Source organism: Vipera berus (genome assembly GCF_964194415.1).
Source record: "Vipera berus genome assembly, chromosome: 8".
NCBI classification, from domain to species: domain Eukaryota; kingdom Metazoa; phylum Chordata; class Lepidosauria; order Squamata; family Viperidae; genus Vipera; species Vipera berus.
The window spans coordinates 12,298,109-12,323,278 of record NC_138211.1 but is presented as its reverse complement, the minus strand read 5'-3'; the positions used below and the strand labels follow the sequence as shown (position 1 = coordinate 12,323,278).

The 25,170-nt window shown below is 40.4% G+C and overlaps 1 protein-coding gene across 1 annotated transcript in view; it reads right to left on the bottom strand.

Moving 5' to 3' along the window:
• The window catches only part of UNC5D (unc-5 netrin receptor D), a gene marked incomplete at both ends in the record, with an annotated part of 295,103 nt that overhangs the window by 68,510 nt on the left and 201,423 nt on the right, over positions 1-25,170 (bottom strand). The window contains 3 exons of the mRNA XM_081333414.1: positions 4,825-4,989; positions 11,375-11,542; positions 13,401-13,581. Of these exons, the coding sequence (XP_081189540.1) occupies positions 4,825-4,989; positions 11,375-11,542; positions 13,401-13,581 (514 nt within the window). The remainder of the gene's footprint in view (positions 1-4,824; positions 4,990-11,374; positions 11,543-13,400; positions 13,582-25,170) is intronic.

The following is a 25,170-nucleotide window of genomic DNA, read 5'->3' as shown; positions in this document are numbered from 1 at the left end:
AGTATAAAAAACATGTTTACTTCTACCATCTATAAATTTGACATATACAAGAATGGCTTCTGTGTTCATAATAATGTAATTATGTAAAACTTTTCCATACAAAATGAGGAAAGGGTTAGCACACATCCCAAGGGAGAACATTGGCATAAGCCCTCAATCTTACTTAGACTAGATAGGCAAATCTAACTTAATTGATTCTGCAATTTACAGGCTTATGCAACTGAATATATATACTGTCCCTGCTATGTCTTGAGTGTTTTGAGCACCTCGTCAGCCCAAATATGGGCAAAATCTTTTGCCTGTATATATATCAAAAAAATAAAGGGAACACAAGATAAGACATCCTACTATTAAATACAGTACATTGTGTTGTTTAAGTGTTCCCTTTATTTTTTTGAGCGGTATATATAAGAATTCCTGAATTTCCTCAACCTTTTAAGTATTACAAGGCTCATCAATGGTGGGGCTGTAACTTATATTCAGGGATCTTGAGAGTTTGGACATCTTGGCTCACTATTTGTTTTACTCCTTCATCACATAAATTATTATTTCCTCTTCCTAGACACAAACTTAATCTATTTATTTTTGAGAACTACACTCTTTCTAGAGTTTCAAAAGATAGCTTAATGCCAATGTGTGCTTGACAATATAAAAACAAGTAGTTTCTCTGTATCACTTCACACAATGGTAGAAATAGTAGCAAGAACAATCAGTACCAAGGTTAGCACAGACCAAACAAAAACACAAAAAACAAAAATCCATCCCAAAGTATTATTTCTCAACTTAAAATCAGCCAGGGACTCCAGTTTTTAAAACCAAAACAATTCCAACACAACAACCATATATTTTTCAAGGACTGCTCTAGTATGCTGCCGAGTCCATATACATCCATAATTAAGATAAAGAATGCAACAAGAAAATTAGCAGACAGATAAAATAACCAGGCCTCACAGTAAACCAATAACCCACAGTACAATTAAAAAAAACACCTTGTAACTCCTGTAAATCTTTCATGGGGGAAAAGGAAAGAGTCCTTGGTGCTCTCTGACCTTGTTTTTTTTCTTGCAGACATTTCGTTACCCAAACTAGATAATATCATCAGTGTTAGTATTAAAAAGAAGGAGCTAACCCCGGGCAAAACCTGGAGCCCAGAAACCTGGAATGGCGGCAAAAATATCCTGACTAGAAAAATGCAAAACAAAAACAAAATAACAGTAGGGAAAATACAGGCTGGAACATACTGACGGTGGGATGAGATGGGAATATAAGCATCAATAGTTGCATCAGTAGTATCAACTAGGCTTTGGTATGCATAGGGAGCCAGTGCTATGTCACACAATCCCATGCATTTCCTCCTTCTATTAAAAATGAAAATGTTAGGAAGAAAACACCTGCCTGTAGGGTCTGAGCAATCCTGATAAATTCACAGCAGTGGGAATCTTAAAAGATGGTGGAAACCTTGAAGAGAGATTTTTTTTAAGCAGAAGATACCATGGATATCTTGGATGGTCTGTCAAAGAAGTTCCTCTCATTTGGCGAGGACAAAAATTCAACGCCCTTTGAGGTCCCTTCTCACTCTCTGCTTCTGGTAGCCATGCCAGCTAATGTGTAAAGTGCAGATAACTACACAGAAACGCCAAAGATTACTGAAGACAGCCTATGGTGAAGAGTTCATTTCATGCCCAGCAGGACAATTAAGTTGAAACAGCATGACAGATTCACAACCACATGCCTCAATATATCTACATATTTCTTTATATGTTGAAAGATGTGTAAAAGAAACCGTTGCTCTTATACTGGAGGAACAAACATCATGCTTATTTGTAAGGTGTTTTAGAATAATAAATTTCTCCTGTCCGCTCGATCAAGAGATTTTCAAACAGTGAATAATACTGTATTGAGTGCAGTTACTGAGCAAATAATCCAATTTTGCCTCTGATTTGGGGGTGTGGTGGGGGTGGGGGGATTTCAGACACAATATATCAACATTCTGAGAATGCACTTGTTCAGAGATGTGCTTTGGGAACTACAGATTCACATTTCTATCCATGATAAGCAAATCCTGCTGAGTTCAGTAAGAGTTAGCTACATACACATATCCTAGTTGTCTGCAATCTGGAACCACCAACATTCATAGGATTATAATGCCCATAACTCCCAGATAACACAGCCAATATTTAAGATCTTTCCATTCCTGGAAAGGTTTGGGGGAATCACAACTTCTACCCCGCCCCCCATGCTAATATGGGATGATAATATGAGCAATCTCTTCATTTTCATCTCACCCAAAGCAAAGGGTGATATATTCTCTCTCTCCCCCCCCCGCCCCGCCCCGCCCCCCCATCCCTCCCTCCCCTCCCCCTTCCTCTCTCCCTCCTCTCTTCATTTCACTCATTGTCTCTTCCCTCCCCATTGCCATTTTAGGTGTTGGGGCCTTACTCCTTCAGAAAGAACGTGCTGATGGGGGCTGAACCTAAAGAAAGAACAGTCATATCTGGATCTAAACATGGATGAGGATACTCTGTTTTTCAGTCTTTCTCTCAATACTCCTTCTGACTCCCTCTTTCTTCTCCTTCACTGTTTTTGCAAAACAAGCTAATGGGGAGTGAACAGGCTGAGTGAAGACTGATAAAATTAGGCCAAAGGCTTCATGAAACTCTAAGGCAACAGGATGCCAACATTAATAAAAAAGAATAAGGCCTTTAATCATGGGAAGGGATGGGGGAACTTTTCATACTCATAACATAAATACAGAAATACAATTTAGTTTCCGTCACTTCTATTCCCAAATTAGAGAATGTTGTACAGCTTAATGATTATCCAGCTATGAACATGGAGCAGAAGGAAGCTACCTCCCAGAGTATGTGTTTTTGTAGCAATGAGTCATACTGGACTAGCCCATTTAAAACCAGATTAATTATTCACCCTTAAAGAAATACAGAATTTCCCTTCTAGCCAATGTAACTCTTCCCAGGAACTTCAAAGGATTTGAGCTCCAAGGAAAAACTCAGATGAAATGAAATAAATCAAAGCTGAAAACACATGCAATTCATCAGCTCCTAGTAGAAAAAGCAGACTTCACACAATTCCCGCCAGTCTCTAATGTCAGTCATGCACTAGATATATACAATATGTGGCTATGAAACCAATAAGGTTGGAAGAGGGTTGTTCTGTCCCAGCCTCCACGAATACTGCTCAACTGCTAACTCGCGAGGAAAAAAGCCTTTTGCACTGAACAAGGCAGGACTTCGTAAGATAAATCCCTTTTATTTTGACACAGCATTTATGAACAAAACCCCAACCAGTCCTTTAGCTGTTGAAATGAACAAGATTCAGTCTCTGAGTTCTCAGCTGGAATGCTTAAGGTTTAAGTCACTCAGGCACACAGAAATCTGACAAACCTGGTTAAATGTCCAAGAATCCTGGGGCAAGAAATCCAATGACAGAAGCTGTCAGAATCCATTTATATCACATTCATAAATGTATGTTTAAAACATTATTCCCCCCCCCCATGGATTCTGCCATCTCCCGAGGAAGGAGGAGCATATGTGGATTCAGCCTGCCTTAGGTTATTTCAAAGACCAAGGAAACCTTTTGAACTGGGGGGATCAAAAGGGAGGGTTAGAGAAGAAGGCATCTGGCTTGTGTCTCCTTTTAATTCTGGAGAGGAAGAAAGCAATAACCATAAAGATTCGAAGTTCCTTTTTTTTCCCCACGAAAGGGATGACACGAAGTAGAAGGATGGGGGCTGACCAAATGGGGTTGAGGGAAGGGGGGTTGAACTGGGTACCCTTTATAAAATTTCAACTTGTAAAACAATACTAAGTCCTGTCTTGTATTCCCACAACCAAACATGTCCTAATAAAGATTCCTTTTGGACTAGAACTGACTCCAAGAGTTTTTGTTTTTCTAAAGTCGTGGATTGGGGTGGGTCCTGACAGAAGCGCAAAGCTGTAGCATGAACGGTTGCTTTCAGCAACCAGCCCCTCCCATGCCTCTCCTCTTTATAGTCCAGCCAGGACATGACTTCTTAGAGTCTTTTATTTTTCCTGGAGAGCTGCCCCACCACCCTCCATTGTCCTGCACACCTTTCCTCCCTGTGCACGGTGCATCTGGAACAAGCCCCCAGCTGTTCCTCCTCTTCGCTCAGATCAGGCCCCCAACCCAGCTGTCTCTCTGCCTGAGCGTGAGTAGATGGGCCCGGTGTCACCTCTAGCTCTGAGTCTTCATGCTCCTCAGAGCCTTCCACAGACTCCGACGTGAACCCAGGCAACCCTTCCCCCTCATCCGATTCATCTGACTCGGCTGCCGGATCTGCTGGAGGCGAGGTCTCACAACAAGGGTAGGGAAAGGAGGAAGATGGATTTGAAAAGTTTGAGAGGGAAGTAATTAGCCAAAGGATGCAATTAAACTGGAGGTACAATTAGGCAAGTGAAAGGGGTTATTTTAAGAGGGTTTCAACAGTTTCCTGACTCCAAATAACAGGAATGTACTACCAGATTTTGGTAATTGTTGCAGGATTCCAATCTGGTTCGGTCCCCAGGACCAGAGGTTTAGTCTTATGAGCTTTCGGACTCATTCTGGAGCCCATCCTCATGGACCTACTCTCTCACCCCACATTTGGGCAGGAGAGGTGTTCCCTGAGGAGAGGTTCCAGCATGACTCCAGATTGGATTCTGCAACATTATCCTGGGACATGTATATTTGCCTTCTTTGGTAGCTGTGCCTAAGACTGGAGTTTGCAAAGAGGAGTCAAAGCTCACACATGGCTGGAGATTGTTCAGCCCTCATTTAATAGAAGGGTTTCCCAGGTAAGTGACTTACCTTGGATACAAAGGCCTTCTGTGCAGTTCTCTGATTCTTGGTTTGGACCTTCACAGAATTTCCCACCATTCCGCGGAGGTGGAGAAGTGCATTCCCGGATCCTCAAGTGCTCACACTCAGGGCTGCAGACTGACCATTCACTCCACACCTCCCAGGCGCCGTCCACTAATGAGGAGAAAATGGATAAATGGTAGATTTCAGTACACAACATTTGATCATCTTTGGAGATTCTCAGTCATCCAGGTCATGGTTGTTCCAAAGGTGCTTTTTCAAAAGGCAATTGGATTTCCTTGAAGACGTTTTGCTTCTCCTCCAAGAAGCTTCCTCAGTTCTGATTGAAATCCTTCCATTCTCCACCATTCAGTCAGAACTGAAGAAGAGTTTTGGAGGAGAAGCGAAACGTCTTCAAGGAAAAAACAAAGGAACTCCAGTTGCCTTTTGAAAGGGCACGTTTTGGAGAAGACATTTGATCCAGTGATAGTTTGAATCATTCAAGGGGGAAAATGAAATAATGACATTATTTGGCCACTCTGCCTCTTAAAAAAACAATGCACATATTTTATTATGTAACTGAATTTTCTTTCCTGCTCCTCCTAATCAGCAACATTCATATCTCTAACTTCAGCTTCTAACTGTCTATGTTCCCATGTTCCTCTCAGCCTTAAAACAGATATTGATTCCCGATGTTGCATTATAACTAAAGCCAAATATCTGCGGTCAAATGGGAAACTTCATTCTTTCCCCATTAACCTTTACTTCCTCCTTCTGCTGATCCTCCCCATGTCTCTTATGTGTGGCATTTTAGAAAATATAAGCTCCATGGAACAGGAACACACACTGTTAATAGTGTGCAAAGAAGACTTAGACATAGACTTAGACTTCATATAATGGCATTTGGTACAGGAAAACTGGGAATCATTTGATTTTGATGATGATGATGAAGAGGAGGAGAATAGCTTTGATGGGGGTGGTGATGATGATTTGATGATTTGATGATTTTGATGATGATTTTGATGATGATTTGCAAAAGATGAGAGAAGGGGAAGATCCTAAGTGTTGTTGCTCCACATCCATGTTCAAATTGGGGATGAACCCCTTTTTTTTATAGGCCAGTGCCGAAATAGTAATGCAATGCAGCTTTTCATTCTTTGTGGAATTGGAGCTGGAAGAGAATTTCAGTTTGATATGTCAAAACTTGAAACTTAATATAATAGTTTTCTGTTCCCTACAAAAATCGAGGCTGCAGCAAGTAGATGTAATACCCACACTTGGCCTGAAGTCTGCTCATTCCTAATTTAAATCACTGTTGGGCACCCCAAGAGATGAGAATGAGCTAGAAACTACATCTCTATTTTATTACAAGAAGGGATAACTATAAAAATAATTCACAGTTATTGGATGAATGGAAGTGGTAGTTCAGGATTTTTATCCAGTCTGTTCTCAAATTTTTCATGTTCTCTTGCAGTGATGCTGTCTTAGAAGAGGAGAGCTGGATTTCAATCTCCATATTCCCACATTTTATAGATATATGGGTTTTCATTTTTTGGCACTCCTGCTCACCCATTCAGATAAGTCCTTCGTTTTAAACTGCAGGCTTCTAAATATCAAATAAGCCCTAACCATTTTGCATGATAATCTGAACTGAGCTGTAAATTCACACCTTTATATCCGATATGAACTTTTCAAAATAACTGGACCATGATTCCACTCAACTCTAGATGCTGAGTATGCTCTCTGAATTTGAGAAGAAAAAAAGGTAAAGGTTGACCCTGTCCAGTCGTGCCCGACTCTTGGTTGTGGTGCTCATCTCCGTTTCCTAATTGAGGAAGCCAGTTTTGTCCAAAGATGCTTCTATAGTCATGTAGCTGATATGACTATATGTCGAGGTGCACAGAATGCTGTTATCTTCCCACCAAAGTGATACCTATTTATCTACTTGCATTCTCAGGCTTTCAAACTGCTAGGCTGGCAGGAATGGGAGCTCACCCTGTCATGTGGTACTTGGGTCTCAAACTGCCAATCCTCTGATTGACAAGCCCAGTGTTGTTCTAAGTAGACAATGGGAACTTGGAACCTGTAAAATGTTGGAATCTATGGAAGAGAATATTTATAGCTCAGGATTAAACTGTGGAGTCAGTTCTAGCACTGATGATATTACCTCGTCTGATAATGAAACATCTTCAAGAAAGTGACCAAGGTCAGAGAGCATGAAAGGTCCCCCCTGTTAGAATTTATCCTTAGTTTACAGAAGAAAAGCAGATAAATTATTCATGGAACACATGAACCAAACCTGTATTTAAAATTGAACCTTGAAATATTTTTTTTTCTTTTTAAACTTGAATAGTTGGATTTTTTTTTCCTTTGACATACGGTTTGCAGGGATGTATGTCCCCTCTGTTTGTGCAACTATAGTTTCATTGAAAGCTAGATCTGCCAAAAAAAAGAGTGAATATCCAATCTTTCTTAAAATAAATAGCTCGAAATGAAAATGTCTGGATGTGAACCTAAAGCTCAAAATTGCCCTAGAAGATTACAAGTGCCATTTTTTTTATCATTTCACCAAAGGGAAAATGAAATAGCTTCTCTTCAGTTGTCACTCTTCCCGCTATTTCTGACTTTCGCAGATTCATTTGGGTTGCTTCATTTTGGTAAGAGAGGGAGAGAAAGATTGCCTGAAGCAAAATGGAAATAAATAAATAAATAAATATCTCAGGGATGAAATGCTGATTCATGTACCGCCTCAGCTAGAAACTTTGCAAAAACTCGGTTCAAAAGTCAGCAAATTTTACATAGTTCCACACTTATGAAAGACACACAAAGTACCATTTTTAACACAAAAAAAAATACAGACAGCGCTAACCTAGAAATTTCAGCTGAACGGTCATTCTGCAAAATTTCATTTCTTGCTAACCTTAACTAGCACAAATTGCCATCCTTGCATTTGGTATAGCACTGAGAAGTGAACGGAATAGTAATAATAGCAACGTGCAGGTAGTCCTCGACTTACTGCCATGACTGAGCCCAAAATTTCCGTTGCTAAGTGAGACAGCTGTTAAGCAATTCTGCCCCATTTTTCAACCTTTCTTGCCCCAGTTGTTAAGTGAACCACTGCAGTTGTTAAGTTAGTAACATGGTTGTTAAGTGAATCTGGCTTCCTTCCCCATTGACTTTGCTTGCCGGAAGGTTGCAAAAGGGGATGACGTGACCCTGGGACACTGCCATCATCATAAATATGAACCAGTTGCCAAGCATCTAAATTTTGATCACAGGAATATGGGTCATAAGTGTGAAAAACGGTCATAAGTCTCTTTTTTCAGGGCTGTTGTAACTTTGCATGGTCAGTAAATGATCTGTTGTAGGTTCGGGACTACCTCTATCAGCCAACTGATCTGTATTTCTCTTAGAGAGAAAATATCGAAAGGAAGAATGTCTGTGTTTGCGCTTTTTTTTCTCTTTTCACTGTCATAGAAATCATATCACAACTTTCTTTCCTATGACATAATTTTCAATAGTCCCTCAGACTTGAAGCAATATACTGAGGTTTGGCTGAAGGAGTTAAGAACATCTTCCCCAACTGAGATCTGAACATTTGGAAGAAACAGCGTGCCAATATTTCCCTTTTCTCATTTTAATAGGAAATGTACTTCTTTCTATTTTCTGTTTTTCACACTAAAAGGAAGCTATTGGTGGAGGTCTTATAACCGGCTCGTCGGATTTTAACACAAGCCTTAATTACGAGATGGACATGAGAAGTGTCCTGTCCTTTTATCATGTCTTTCAGAGGTCTACTCCAGAGGTACACATATACCCTAGATCAGTGATGGTGAACCTTTTAGAGACCGAGTGCCCAAACTGCAACCCAAAACCCACTTATGTATTGTCGGGTGCCGGGTGGGCGTGGCCCATTGGGTGGCCGTGGCTGCGGTGGTAACGTCAGACTGGGTGGGACTAAAAAGTTCCTTCAGTCAATTCCAACTTTGCGAGATCTTTTTTTTTTCCTGCAAGAAGTTGAAATTGAACCTTTTTTTTTTTGCATATGGCAGCGGAGGCCTAAAGCAAAAAGGTTTTATAAAACCCAGCTGAAGGCCTAGGACTGGGACGAGGGCGCGCGTGCCCACAGAGAGGGCTCTGCGTGTCACCCGTGGCACGCAGGCCATAGGTTCATCACCACGGCCCTAGATTTTGAAAAATGAATATATGAACCTTTCAGTTAAATTCCAAGGAAGACATCCTTAAGGGAACTCCTGATACAAGGTTTTTGCTGATCTGACAGTATGGGCAGGTAGGTTTAGAATGGAGATGGGGAAAAGTATACTACTTGACTAGGGACGCGGTGGCTCAGTGGGTTAAGACGCTGAGCTTGTCGATCAGAAGGTCGGCAGTTTGGCGGGTCGAATCCCGAGTGCCGCGTAGCAGAGTGAGCGCCTGTTACTCATCCCAACTTCTGCCAACCTAGCAGTTCGAAAGCACGTAAAAATGCAAGTAGAAAAATAGGGACCACTACGGTGGGAAGGTAACAGCATTCCGTGCGCCTTTGGCGTCCAGTCATGCCGGCCACATGACCACGGAGACGTCCTCGGACAAGTGCTGGCTCTTCGGCTTTGAAACGGAGATGAACAGCGGCCCCTAGAGTTGGAAACGACTAGCACGCATGTGCAGGGGAACCTTTACCTTTATACTACTTGAATTTTTTTGCCATCTTGACCCATTCAAGTAAACAAAAACACATCTGAAGAGCTTTAGGGGGGGGAACCCCATGAGAATAAGGTAGGAATCTAGAAGAAAGGACAGACTCAGCAGGCTGGGAAACAGATTTTAGCACCGTCTCTTTTAAGTGGCAAAGGAGGAAGTGGAAATAAAACCCAGAAGTTGGTGATTATGCTTATTTATGAGATCTAACAATGGCTTGAGGCTTTTTGCCTGAACAGCTGCTTGAAGTGAAAGTAATGTTGCTATGGAAATTCAGATTCCAAACAAAATCTGGAGTTTTTGACATGTGCCAGAAATATCAGAGCTAGCCTTGCAGCCCTCTTGTTTACGTCTAAGAGAAATCTGGAATCGATGCATTTGTGAATTTCCTGGCGAAGAGCACACTTTCCAGCTTGTAGCCTATGCAAGCCTTGCCCGGCTTTGCTTGAAGTACCTGTGTTCAAACCAGGCCTACTTAAGGGAGAAAGTTCAGAAAACAGGAGGAGAAACTGCTTGCGGTATATAGTACATTTCCAGTACATTCCAGTTTAGACTGGTAGACGTGGTGTTCAAACCCCCACGGTGTTCAAAGTGCTTTAGGTAATGAAGCCTATAGGGAATATGCAGAAGACAAAAGGGAAAATACATACAGCCATACACACGAACACACAAATACTCAGAGTGCATAAGAATCAGTTGTGAATTAATATCTTAATAACCATTTGGCCCAGAATTCAATTTTGCCATTCTAGAGAAACTGAGATGCTGAAAAACAAAAAAAAGGTTGGAGTTGTGTTCATGTTGGTCCCAATGTCCACCACATCCTGCAATAAAGACAATTGAGGAATTGCGTTTTCCCCCAGAGTTTCTGCCCATCCCAATAATATCAAATAGGATAGGCGTGCTGCAGATCCTTCAGCCAAAGAATGTCAGTTCATGAGGACTAGAAGACAAGCTTTTTCTGAAGCAGCCCCTGCTCTGTGGAACATCCTTCAGAGATTATAATGGCCCCACCCTATTAGTTTTCCATAAAGCTTTAAAGACCCGGCTATGGTCCTGAGCCCAGGGCGCTACGTGGAGCAAGGGTTCCGCCTCATGGCTATACAGTTAACAGATCAAATGTCTTGCTTTGTATGTACTCGATTTAGATGTTGGAATGTTTGTTTTATTGTTTTAATGGTTTTTTTTTACTGTTTTCATTGTTTTAAAATATTCTTAAGATTTTAATTGTAATATATTTATAAAATGTATTGGACACCCATCTTAGGGTAACTCTGGGTGACTTACTGTCATATATATATGTATGTTTTTGTATATATGTATGTATATGTGTGTGTATGTATGTATGTTGCATATACACACACATACATACACACACATACACACACACACACTTACACATTAAAACATAAATAATTAAAATCAACATTAAAACCTAAAGACACATGGGGAGGACAGGGGCAGAGTGGGGGGAGGTCCAGTGGTGGAATTCAGCCAGTTCACACCACTTCGGCAGAACCGGTAGCTAATTTTTTGTTACTGAGGCCCAGAATGGACTTTTGGAAGTGGCATCCACACAGAGAACCGGTTGTTCCCATATTTGAATCCCACCACCGAGGAGGTGGCTTCTGTTGCTACTCAACCAGCCACCTCCACTGCGCTGTTCCCCCAACTGGGGCTCCAAGCCAGCCAGCAGAGCCACGTCTTTAGGCCCTTGAGAAAAGGATAGGAGGGTTGGGGCCAACCTCACATATGTATTTGAATTGTGAGTCACTCAGAGTTGTTTGCAGAAATGGGCAGCTATAGAAATCAATCAATCAATCAATCAGTCGAATAAGGAAATAAATAATATCTTGCTCACTGGGACACAATGATGTGCAGGTAATTTTCTGTACAGACATTCCTTCGCAGAAGGCACCACCATTGAGGGGAGCAGGGTTAGTGCACGTTCGGGATCTCTTTTGCCATCCTCTGCCACACTGAGCATTGCAGTTGGACCAGGCTGTCCAAGAAGACCAGCCTCCGTTCACTAGGCAAACACAAATATAAGGGAAAGGAAAGCGAAGAGGTGGATTAGCGTATTAGCATTCTGCAAGAGGCAGCCCTTGTTACGCAACTTTCCATTTTCAATATTTCCTCCGTAAAAACAAATAAAGATGTGATAGTTCTCACAGTTTCCTCTTTACATGCTGGTATGCAAGTATTACTGCGATGCACTTACCTAGAGGACATAGTATCAATGAATGCATATGTTTCGGTAAGGAACTAGTGATGACATAGGCTCACTTTAATTCTCTCTAAGCACATCTTTTAAAAAAAATGTTTTTAAATCCCACCTTTATTATTTTTATAAATAACTCAGGATAGTCCTTCCCCCTTCCAATTTTCCCCATATGAACAATCTTATGAGGTGAACTGGGATGAGACAGAGTGACTAGGCCAAAGTCTCCCAGGTGGCTTTCAGGCTTAAAATAGGATTAGAATTAATGGTCTCCTTGTTTTTAGACTAGTACTTTAACCACTGGACCAAACTGGTTTTCATTCCAATTAGGGAAGGGAAGGGAAGGGAAGGGAAGGGAAAGGAAGGGAAGGAAAGGAAAGGAAAGGAAAGGAAAGGAAAGGAAAGGAAAGGAAAGGAAAGGAAAGGAAAGGAAAGGAAAGGAAAGGAAAGGAAAGGAAAGGAAAGGAAAGGAAAGGAAAGGAAAGGAAAGGAAAGGAAAGGAAAGGAAAGGAAAGGAAAGGAAAGGAAAGATGGGTGGCCAATAAATGTTATAAATAAACAGACAAACTAATAAAATGAAATAAGGGAAGGGAAGGGAAAGGAAGTGTTGAGACATCCTTCTGTCTTAATGAAATGCCATTTGGTACTTTAATAAGAAGATGAAATGAAGAAAGAAAAACTTCCCTGCTGCATTTCAAATTCAGCTGAAAAATGTCTGTAAGGTCATCTGTTATTCTACGTCTTAAGTTTGATTAAGAGGCTCCATTGTTGTACAGACAGGTATCATTAGTATACATTAGACTTTGGATCTCAGGATATTGCTTAGCTGCACTACCCAACATCCTTACCTTGGTTACATCTAGTGGAAGTTGAGCTTCAGCAAGTTATAGGCAACTATAGATTCTTCCCTCCTATCTAAGAAAAAGTGGGGAATATATAGCCCCAGTTCCACATTAATTATCCCCCTCCAAAGAGACACTCTTCTATTCACTAATACCTAGTACCTCTTATACCCACCCATTCTCAGCAAAGTATACCTAGAATTTATGTAGTCACAACTTTTATGCTCTCAACTCTCTTTTGAAATCAAGGATCTTAATCTATGACTGAACAGAGAAGCGTTAATAAGTTATTGATTAAAAACAATAATAAAATTATACTTTGCTCGAATGCACACATAGTTCATGAACGGTTAGAAGTCAGGAAAGGGAGCAATGACACGATCTGTCTCCCTGTCACTATTAGGAGACTAGAAGGTTTATTTCAGTGCTCTTTTAAACTTTTTCCCCCCTTCTGTCCAATCGTATCCAACTCTTGGAGACTGCCAGGACAGGTTGTTGCAATTTTATTGGCAAGGTTTTCAAAAGTTCTACTTTGCCATTGCTCTACTTTTTAGGGATGAAAGACAATGACTATCTCAATGTCATCCAGCTGGCTTCATACCTAAGGTGGGATTAGAACTCGTGACCACCTGGTTTCTAGCCTGAAGCCTTAACCTGGTGTTTCTCAACCTTGACAACTTTGAGATGTGTGGACTTCAATTCCAGGAAGTTCTCAGCCAGCAGTGATGCTTAAAAGAAATGGATGAATGAATTCATTAACAGTAGTGATCAAACAAGAATGGTACTTATAGTCCAAGAAGTTACAACAAGTCACACCTACTGACCATACACCACAACTGTGGCTGAGAGGCTTCTTCTTTTGGCAACAATGTTGGCTGCCATGCAGGTGTAGTTCCCTGAATCAGACAGGCGGGCTTGACGGATAATTAGGTTGTGATCTGCTCGGGTGTCAATATTTTCATCCTGTTCAGCATTGACCGGTTCTTCATTCTTAAGCCATTCCACCTTAAAAGAAAGCAAGTGGAGAGGGAAAAAAAACAATTCATAAACTATGAATATTGATCTATTACTCTGGTCACTATTTGAAATTATTTACATTAAAATAGACAACATGTCTGGTGCTTTCCCCTAGAATCTATTAGCGCAGGGGTATCAAACTCAATTTCATTGAGGGCCGCATCAGCATTGCGGTTGCCCTCAGGGGGCTGGGTGGGTGTGGCCTGGGTGGGCGTGGCCTACTGGGTGGGCGTGGCTAAAGTGCGTATGGCCTACTGGGTGGGCGTAGCCAGCTCTACATTGTTCAGGCCAAGGCAGTGGGGGCCGTTCCCTCACTGTTTCCAGGATGGCTTTGCGGGCCACATGAAACCACTTCACGGGCCAGATCTGGCCCCCGGGCCTTGTGTTTGACATGTCTGTCTTAGCGCTATCCATGTTGACTAAGCAACATGGGAATTGAAAATACTTGAATGGTCACCCTCTAATTAATAGCTGCTTGATAAAGTAGCATGACAATGAATTCGGCGGGGTGAGGAAAGCAGGAAATGGAAATAATATGGAATCTTCTTCATTTGGTCCATTCAGAAAGGGCAAAAGGACAGTGAAAAAAGCTGAATTTGCTTTGCATTTCCTTGGACATCGACATAGAAGTATGTGTATCTCAGACACTAATAAAATAGGATGTTGTTAAAAGGAGCCGGGCAGGAGAGATACAGAATTGGTAAAACAAGAATGCAGAGCTTCAGTCTGTTCTGTGTCTTCAGAACTGGAGAAATGTGGCAAATAAGGGGATCTCCAGGGGAAGAGGTACAAACCTGGAGGACTAATGGGAAAAAAAGGAAGGAGTAGGACAGACCAGGTAAAGTCACAATAGACAACCCCGTTCTCATCATGCCAAGATTCTTTAGAAATAGAAGAGATGCAGACATAATGTGAAGTATCTCCAGAGATAAAGCTAAAAGCAATCACTTTACTGAGGGAAATAGCTGAAGAAATATCATAAGGAAATATCATGAAATCAAAAACACAGAACCTTCGGAACTGGGAAGTGTGACGCACAAATATTTCTTTGCCTTTCAACCCTACGAGTCTACAGTTCTTTCCTTTTCTTTTCAAAGGAAAGAAGCAGCATGCCAGACTGCTTCCATCCCTCCTCTCTTGGGAATGCCTTGTCATGGGAAATCCCTGCTAGCATTTCCCCCATGGCATCAAGCAATCCTGAGGTTCCAAAGATTTTTCTTAAGGAGTCACAAGCTCTGAACCCAGCAAACCCTGAGCGAATGATTGTTCCACTCCAGAGATTTGTCATGAATCTGCCAATGTGAAACCATGCCAAAATATTTCATCCTGCAGAGCAGGTAAATTAATTGCAGGAACTATAACTTCCATCATTCAAGGAGAATATTGGAAGTTCATGGTTGAAAGGAGGGGCCCTTGGTTGCTCTCTGAGCTTGGTTGTTTTCTTGCAGACGTTTCATTACCCAAAGGAGGTAACATCATCAATGACAGTCACTGATAGCCCTGATGATGTTCATTTGGGTAATGAAACGTCTGCAAGAAAACAACCAAGCTCAGAGAGCACCATGGGCCCTTCATACCTTCCATTGAAAGAGTGTAGTGTTGTGATTCAGGGTCAGCCTATGGGTTCGGCAGTTGGGTCGGACGACTCAGAGGAGGAGGGGGGTGTTGAAGAGCTTGATGAGGGGGTTGAAGATCTTGCTGATGAGAGCCCTCAGCCAGGCCCCTCCCACTTGGTCACCACGGAGACCCAGCTGTGTGAGCCTGACAGCGTGGATGAAGATGACCCACAGCTGGCCCTGTTCAAGGACGCCCGACGCAGGAGGCAGTCAATCAGGAGTAAACAGAGGAAGGCAATGGGGCACCTCAGAAGGAGGCAGAGAGAAGCCACGCCCTGAACTGTATAAAAGGGGAATGTGTGGGAGGGCTGGTTTTCTGAAGGCAACCGCTTGATTAGTTCCTGTTTCATAGCTCCTGTTTCATGGTTGGTGTCTTGTTTTGCTCTGTTTTATGTTAATAAATTTGGCAGGCTTAATTCCAGCCTCTTGCCGTTTGTAAAGGGGTTGTCCCTGCCTTTTCTGCAGGGCCAGTAGTAGGCTGGTACAGAACATGTAGCACCTACACTTTTTGCAATGGGTATTTCAAATCTCTAAGCATTAGCCTGTGACAGTTAAGTCACAATTTATTTCCAGGTCTCAAGCTCACTAGATCACCCCAGGTGAGAGCCCAGAGACATGGAAGCAATCATTGGATGGATCTGCAGGCTACAGGCATTTTATTAGCAGACTGTGCTGGGCAGATGGCTGGCAATTTGTAGGTTTTCTAGTTTATAAACAAATCGGCATCCGACCACTATCACAGCCAATTAGAATCCATGCCAGGCAGCAGACTTGTTTTTTTTTTTCTTTTTCCCCAGCACCGTTTATCACGTTGGTTAGCTAGGGACAGAAAAAGCCAAATCAGGTTTCTGCCGAATATACGATGAGACAAGTGAGAAAAAGTGGGAAAGAAACCCAGAAACACAGGATTTGCAACAACAACGATTTGTAAACAACGAGACTGTTTACCGAGTACAAATGCATTTAGAGTAACAACTTACCTTGGTATGTCATTCAGATAAATAAATAAATTACAAAATTTTTGCTTAAAATAAAGGTGACCCATGACATGAGTGGCCTCTGAAGTTTCTAAGGATCGATATTTCTTGGCAAAGCAATGATTTGGCAAATTATAACTATGTTTTATTATACAATAGGCTTAATACATCCTTCATTTTTAATAACCCCAATGCCTAAATGGGAGAAGATAATCCATTTATTCCAGTAGCATCATTTATTTTACTAATATTAGACTGCTTGGAAAAATGGGGGGAAAACAGCTTTTGGCTGCAAAAATATTACCTATCTTACTTTCCATATACATTATTTTAAAAATTCTTTCACATCCCACTTTCTCCTTTTTATTTCCACTATCTCTGGAAGGAATCTAAAGGTAGTTTAAGATAAGCAGACATTGTGAATTTCTTTACTGACAGCACAAAGACCTATCAGATCTTTTTTTATTTTATTTTACCTGCACAAGTTCTAGAGTGTAAGTTAAAAATTGCTGAGCATAGAAAGTTCAAACTCATATACCCATGAGAATATTCCTGGATGTTTTAGAGGTTTTAGAGGTTTTTCAGGCAGACTTGTATCTGGAGTGTAGTATCTTAGTTTGGAGGTTATGACAAACTACAATTTGGAATATTTCTGCAGGGAAAAAAAATCAGGAAAAATCTTCTGTTCCTAGTACATAAGGAGATGTACTAGGATGTGTGTGTGTGTGTGAGAGAGAGGGGTGGGTGGGATTGGAAGGGAGGGATATTATATTTAGTGTTGCTAAATATAATAAAAGTTGCCTTTCTTTATGAGAGCATCCCACTTTCAGCTTGAATCTAAAATTTAATATAAAGACCTAGAAGCTTGACCATTGTAATTTATAGCTTGTGAATTCCCTAGGGTGCCTTTTAACAAATTTGCAAAATAGCTGTTTCCATGTTAACTTCATTATTCAGAGGAACTACCAAACTATGTGATCTCCTGAGTCACACGTGGTCAGTTTCTGAAAAGCAAAGCAAAAATAACCATGGGGACTTTTTTCTAAAAGAACTTGGCTTGTCAAAGTCAATATCTGTTCACCAGAAGCTGGAACGACTTGCAGGGATGATGCTCCAGGAAGAAATGGTAATTTTCTAGGAATGGAATTCAAAGGACACCCTGAGACACTCTTATTTTCACCTACTAAAGTTTATGGGTCAATGTACAAAGCCTTTAAAATTATGCTCATTTATCTTCATAATAATCTGGATAATAAAGATTGTGATGAAAAATGAGCAATTTGTTCAAGTTCATCCAATGATTTCACAAAGCTCATTAATCAAGGCTTTGGATCTTCTGGTAGAAATCAGAATGACATGCCCTTCTAACCTTAGGACCGCCAACTCTTTCCCAGAACATACCACTTTATAAAACCCTAGTGAGACCACACCTGGAATAATACTGCAGCCAATTGTGGTCACCATATCACAAAAAAGATGTTGAGAGTTTGGAAAAAAATCAAAGAAGAGCAATTAAGATGATCAAAGGCCTGGAGACTAAAATGTATGAAGAACAGCTGCAGGACTTGGGTTTGGCTAGTCTAAAGAAAAGAAGAAATAGGGGAGATATGATAGCAGTGTTCCAGTATCTGAGGGACTGTCACAAGGCAGAGGGGGCCAGGTTGTTCACCAAAGCACCAGAGGGAAGGACGAGAGACAATGGTTGGAAACTGACCAAAGAGAGAAGCAACCTGGAATTAAATTTCCTGGCAGTGAGGACAATCAACTAGTGGAGCAGCTTGCCTCCAGAGATCGTGGACACTCCATCACTGGAGGTTTTTAAGAAGAGACTAGACATTCACCTGTCTGAGATGGTATAGGTTCTCCTGCTTGAGCAGGGGGCTGGACTAGAAGACCTCCAAGGCCCCTTCCAGCTCCTATTCTATTCATCTGAAATACTCTGCTGGCCCACATTGATGATCCAAAATCTGATCTGTAGATCCTTTCTCTTCTCACAATTTGAGATTTTGAAGGAAGTTGGAAAAACAATGTGATGAACCTGGTGACAAAGTGATCTGATTTTCACATTCAGCATTCCAACATTTCTTATCCCAAAATATTAACAGAGGACAACAATAAGAAAACTGATCACACCATCACAGATATCAGTCCAACCATTTTTGTGAACATGCACTGAGCCCTGATTTACTAATTTCTTTGTCCTCCTTGGAGTGTTTCAACAATTTCATTTTTTCTTCCAAAGCTGCATATGAACTGAGCAGACACACTGATGTAGTTTTCCTGGCAACAAAATGGAAATGGTTGGCCAGTTCTTTCTTCCAGGATGATGATAATGTTGGCTTTCTTTAGAATGTATCATACAGGCCTGGGAATGTATTTATTAATTAAACTGGTGGCCACCCATTTCATCTAGAAGTGACTCCGGACAGCTTGCAAACATTAAAAATGATAAAACAAATAAATAATAGTAATTTATCATTAAAAGATGAAGGAAGGAAGGAAGGAAGGAAGGAAGGAAGGAAGGAAGGAAGGAAGGAAGGAAGGAAGGAAGGAAGGAAGGAGAGAAGAGGCAGGGAAGAGAAGGAAGGAAGAAAGGGAAGGAGGGAAGGAGGAAGGAAGTTACATATACTGAAATTATTGCTTTATTTTTTTAATGACAGAAAACTTTTGTGGATTGCTCATAATGTGATGATTATTCAGACACACACACACCCTGCCTCCCATATTTCTTCCCCAGTTCTTCCCAAGACCAGGCTTTGGTAACTTTTTCATGTTAGGTTCGTGAACTGTATTTCATAATGACAGACAATGATGTACTTTAAATTTATTGTTTTCTCTTTTTTGGAAACCAGCATGGCCAGAATTGAAATGTTCTCATCAAGTCCTGCTAAATTGCAAAATGAGCCATAAAACCATTCAGGGGCAGATATGGATTAATTCCACTTCCACGTAAAGCATCGCAGGTGATAAATTACCCTAAGCACATATTTGCACCAATTATATGTTAGAGAGAGAGAGAGAGAGAGAGAGAGAGAGAGAGAGAGAGAGAGAGAGAGAGAGAGAGAGAGAGAAGTTTACAGCATTATCCAAATGAAATCAGTTAAGCATCTCACAACCCAGATAGAGGTAAGGATTAACATTTCCCACTGTTAATAGGAGCAAGATTATTTCCTCATTTATTGATTTATTAATTATTATTATTTTGCAAATAACTGGGATGAAGAAGGCCACTTCTCACAGGTATCCATGGAAAGTAGGACTTAGAGAATCATTTGGGTGGGGGACTCAAAATGTGAATTTTAGCCTGCTAAGAAATAACCAGAATGAACGTGCAGATATAAGAATCACAAAAGGAATGGTTTTGCTCTTTTAAGTTCTTCCCCACAGCCCTCTGAATTACCAGCATCTAATTTCAGAGCACAAATTACAAATACTCGAGGGGCCTGTAAAACTCCACATAATTAGCACCAGATAGAAGCCCAAAGCAGAAGAAAAGGTAGGGGAGACTGCAGAAGAAAATTACAGTCATGAGCATTTGTAATTATTATTATTTTCTCCCTAGCATTTTCTCATAAGTGCAGAGTCCACATGTTAACTGAATGTTGACTCATTGGTTGAGACAGGAATTGACCCACTTGGGTTGTTGCCCAAGCCAGATGTCATGGCCTAAGAGAGTGACTGGCCCTGGGTCACCCAGCTAGTTTCCATGCCAAAATCAGGATTAAAATTCATAACCCCCTGGCTTCTAGCTTGGTGCCTTAACCCCCTGATCCAACTGGGTCTCTTGCAATGATTAAAATGTTAAAATTAACTTGCAAGTTTTATTAAGGTTTTCATGTAAACATGCTCAGATCTTGCTACTATGTCCACATTCATATTTTAGATGCAAATATTGTCTGAAACAAATTTTGGCTATCTCCCCCTTTTAACACAGTTAAAAATATAAGAAAACACACTGTCAAAGAAGTATCTTGGATCGTATAATTGATCCCAAAGAAATGATATTTAGAAATGTTTTCATTTTCTGATCTGAAACCCAATTCCACCCAGAATGGACACCTATCATTGAGTCAAATGATATGTTTAACTCTAAACTCAGGTGAATAAAACATAATTGCTGTTTTCAGTAACATGTTATGCCTCCAAAAAAACATACGCCTAAGTGATGACTTTGTTTTGTCAATATGCTGAATCCCATTGAAGCTTGGACTGGCACAATATTCAAACAAGTCATTAAAAGAAGGTCAAAATATTATAATCCTTCCATCTATCCAGCACTACATCTCCATTCAATTAAAACAAGACTAAAAACAAATAAAAACCCAAGTTCTTTATGCAAAGACAAGGTCAAACGCAACAAAAGTGCATTAATGTTTTTGAGATCTGTATTTACACAAGCTGCTTTTCCTGTGATGCATCCAATATGAAATCAGCCTTTATTAAAGAGGTACCATTCCTCCCTTGGGGCTTTTTAAAAGGAAATGTGTCTCCAGTTCAACCCACACTGATTCGGGTAGTAAGCTACACCAAGGCACAGTTCAGCACTGACTGTCTTTCCAGATCAAAGAAAAATTGGCTGCGCAGAAATTAAGTTCAACAATTTTATTATTCATGCACTAACAGCAGTTCGAAAGCACGTCAAAATGCAAGTAGAAAAATAGGGACCACTACGGTGGGAAGGTCACAGCGTTCCATGCGCCTTTGGCATCTAGTCATGCCAGCCACATGACCACGGAGACGTCCGCAGACAAACGCTGGCTCTTCGGCTTTGAAACGGAGATGAGCACCGGCCCCTAGAGTCGGAAATGACTAGCACGCATGTGCGGGGGAACCTTTACCTTTTTTAACATTAAATAATCAAGGTACTGAGTACATGCTTAGATAATAAGGATATCAAATATGCTTCATAAGCTAATCATGGGCTAGCATGAAATGGGGAAAGGAGAGTTTGTGATTAAACTTGAAGCAATAGTAGCCCTTTCGATTTAGGAATCCACTCCCAAATTTCAGACAGAGATTTTTTTTCTGCAAAAGATGTTCCCAAGGAGCAATGATTCCCTTTTTTGAATGAGATGTGAGATGAAACAGAAATATTAAAGATGAATGCACTAATGTTGCTTAGGAAACACTTCATGCAACATACAAAGATGAGAGACTAGTAACAGTAAGGTAGAGCTACTTGGAACTCAGGAAACATTAATCACTTCTCCTATACAACAACATGCCATGATGTGATTGATCAATATTAAATTGATTATAATTTGATTTAAGGGATGGTTTACCACTTACTGAGTATTTCTCTTCCTCCCTCCTCCTGTTTCATGTCAGGCCGTTATTTATTACAACAATTGCATTCAATGTGTGATGGAAATGCAACCTGCTGAATTCTCAGCAAGCATGGAACCAGAGCTGGCGCATGCTGTGATTCAGATCCAAGTGAATTGAAAGGAGTATCTATTTTGAATTAATTTGCTCCACTTCAAGAAGTAAAGTTCAGTGAAATCTCGCTATGAAAAATTAAAAGGGACTATTAATGAGGGGACGTGGTGGCTCAGTGGGTTAGGACGCTGAGCTTGTCGATCAGAAGGTCGGCAGTTTGGCGGGTCAAATCCCGAGTGCCGCATAAAAGAGCGAGCGCCTGTTACTCGTCCCAGCTTCTGCCAACCTAGCAGTTCGAAAGCACATAAAAATACAAGTAGAAAAATAGGGACCACTCCAGTGGGAAGGTAACAGCATTCCGTGTGCCTTTGGTGTCTAGTCATGCCGGCCACATGACCACAGAGACGTCCTCGGACAAGCGCTTGGCTCTTTGGCTTTGAAACGGAGATGAGCTCCGGCCCCTAGAGTCGGAAACTACTAGCACGCATGTGCGTGGGAACCTTTACCTTTTACATTAATATGGGCTGTCATTGAGAGGATAGGGGTCAACCAATTCTCCAAAGCACCCGAGGGCAGGACAGGGATGGAAGCTTATCAAAGAGAGATCCAACTTAGAGTTAAGGAGAAATTTCCTGACAGTGAGAACAATTAATCAGTGGAACAGTTTGTCTTCAGAAGTTGTAGGTCCTCCATCCCTGGAGATTTTTAAGAAGAGACTGGACAGACATTTGTCCAGAATGGTATAGGGTCTCCTACTTCAGCAGGAAGTTGGACCAGAAGACCTCCAAGGTTCTTTCCAATTCTGTTATTCTGTAATTCTGGCTCTAGTATCTCATCATTACAAGATTTTAACATAACACAATCTTGAAAGAAGAAATGCATTCCAAAGAATTTTAATGCAAGGATTTTGTTCTGAAAATTATTACCAGAGTTATCTCCAAAAGTAAATCTTAAAAAAAATATAAAGCCACCTTAGGTATTCAATCCACAAACTCAAGACCGTTCCTTATCAATAGAGACAACAAATGCCCTTGTTCTTCTAAGCTCCTTCAATTATGTTATAGGTCATAATGCAATAACACTAAGTTCCCCAGGTATTGAATTAAACTATCTTGACATTTGGAGAAATCTGACCTTCTTTTTTAGTCAATATCCAGGACACACATTTAGATATGAGAACTAGGTTTCCAATTCCCCTTGAAAGAACGAATGAGCTGGCTTTCATATATAAATGGGAAAATTGTTTTCTTAGTTAAAAGAAAAACAAAGGTCAACATCACATCAGCTATAAGGATGCAAAACACCTAACTTAAGACTTTGATGTTGAGGAGAATATTCTAACTTTAAAAAAAGACACAGCATGCTCACATATGGACTATAAGGTAAAGGTAAAGGTTCCACTGCACATACGTGCTAGCCATTTCCGACTCTAGGGGGCGGTGCTCATCTCTGTTTCAAAGCCAAAGAGCCAGCGCTTGTCCGAGGATGTCTCCGTGGTCATGTGGCTGGCATGACTAGACGCCAAAGGTGCATGGAACGCTGTTACCTTCCCACCGTAGTGGTCCCTATTTTTCTACTTGCATTTTTACGTGCTTTCGAACTGCTAGGTTGGCAGAAGCTGGGACAAGTAACAGGCGCTCACTCTGTTACGCAGCACTCGGGATTCGACCCGCCAAACTGCCAACCTTCTGATTGACCTTTACATATGGACTACTTACCTACAATAAAATTTTATTACGTTGTTTCAAGTATAACTGATTAATAGATCTGAATCCCATGCCTTCCTGTTTCTGTAATATAAAAATATTTCATATAGATGTGACATTATGATCCATTGAAACATCTGTTGTCAATGATATCTTAGTAAGGAATGAACAGAGATGGAATATTCTGGCTTGTTGCCTCTAAAGGCAGATTTCCTTCACTTTAAGTTCCCAGAATTTGTTGGACTTTAATGTACAAAATTCCCAGGCAGCCTAGGAAGTGATCAGGGAGGGTGGAAATCATAATCTTAGGGCTACAGACCTAGAATTTGGGAGGTTGAATTATTAACAAATGCCATTTTCTCCAACCTGATGTCCCATGATGTCCCAGTGTATTTTATTTTTTTTTGCTTTGCCAGCTGGGGATTAAATTTCAAGCATATGTGGGAAGCAGCTGGTTGGAGATAGCTGATCTAAACCAAGGATAAAAGAACTTGCTAATTATTCTATCATGTGTGATCTATAGATTGGGGAGGATTTCCAGAATGTTTATGAGCCACTTTGTTCTTTTTAGATGTAACTCTAAGTTATACCAATGAAATCTAAACAGTGGATAATGGGTGAGAAGATGAACGATATGTTATAGGCTTTACACTGAGCCTTACCCAGAAATTAAGCAGAAATTAATACTGGTAGAATTCTATCATAACGTACAAATGACCCTGTAGAACTGTATAGAATCAAGCACAAAGTTAGATAATTTATTTTGGTTATTTTAGAATGTGTTTTATTGCTTGGGCTATTTGGTTTAATTTATTTTATTTTTTGTATATTATGTGCTGCATATTGTGTTTTAATTGCCCTGTACACCGCCCCGAGTCCTTCGGGAGAGGGGCGGTATATAAATCTAATAAAATAAATAAATAAATAAACTATAGGGCCATGATGGTGCAGTGTTAGAATACTAACTCTACCCACTCCCAGAAGTTCAATCCTGACCAGCTCAAGGTTGACTCAGCCTTCTATCCTTCCAAGGTGGGTAAAATGAGGACCCAGATTGTTGGGGGCAGTATGCTGACTCTAATACACTGTGAAGTGGCATATAAGTCTAACTGCTATTGATATTGCTATAGACTGTCAAGAAATGCTTGCTGATCTATTGCAAAACACACAGACACACACAGACATAATAGTTATATAAATGTATTAGAGTTATGTACATATTTGAATAATTGCATCATATGTGTATGTGTGTGCTTGTATATGTGTGTGTGTATCGATACGTATATATCATCAAATACAGATAGCTAGATAGCTAGATATACAGATAAATAATTAGATAGAAGTTTTTCTATGTGTTTATCTTTCTATCTATCTATCTATCTATCTATCTATCTATCTATCTATCTATCTATCATCTATCTAAAATAGTAACTATTTATCAGAAATATTTTAATTTAGTTAATTATTAAATTTAGGTACCACCATCTCATTTCATTATTCTATGTGTTTTTTTCCCCTTTTTTTAAAGCACTATGTGCCTTTTTTTTGACAATGTAATTTTGCCGCAACTATCTTGGTGAGGGGTTTTTTTGGTCATTTTTAAAGCAATAAGTAAATAAATAAAACGTCAAGCAAATGGTTAAATAATATCAGCAATATGAGAAGAGGACAAATCGAAAATCACATGTTGTACTATGATGTGAAACATCACAAAACCTGTCCCAATCTTTAAGAAATTCTTCCTTGATGTTGCCTGGTTCCTAGGATTAGAATCAGGAAAGGTTCCTTTTAAGTTTGACTCTCATAAACCCATCAGGGAATTTTTAGAATGAAAGAAAACAATATCAAATTGCACAAATAATATGAAATTCACACCACGTTCATATCTTATATTATACC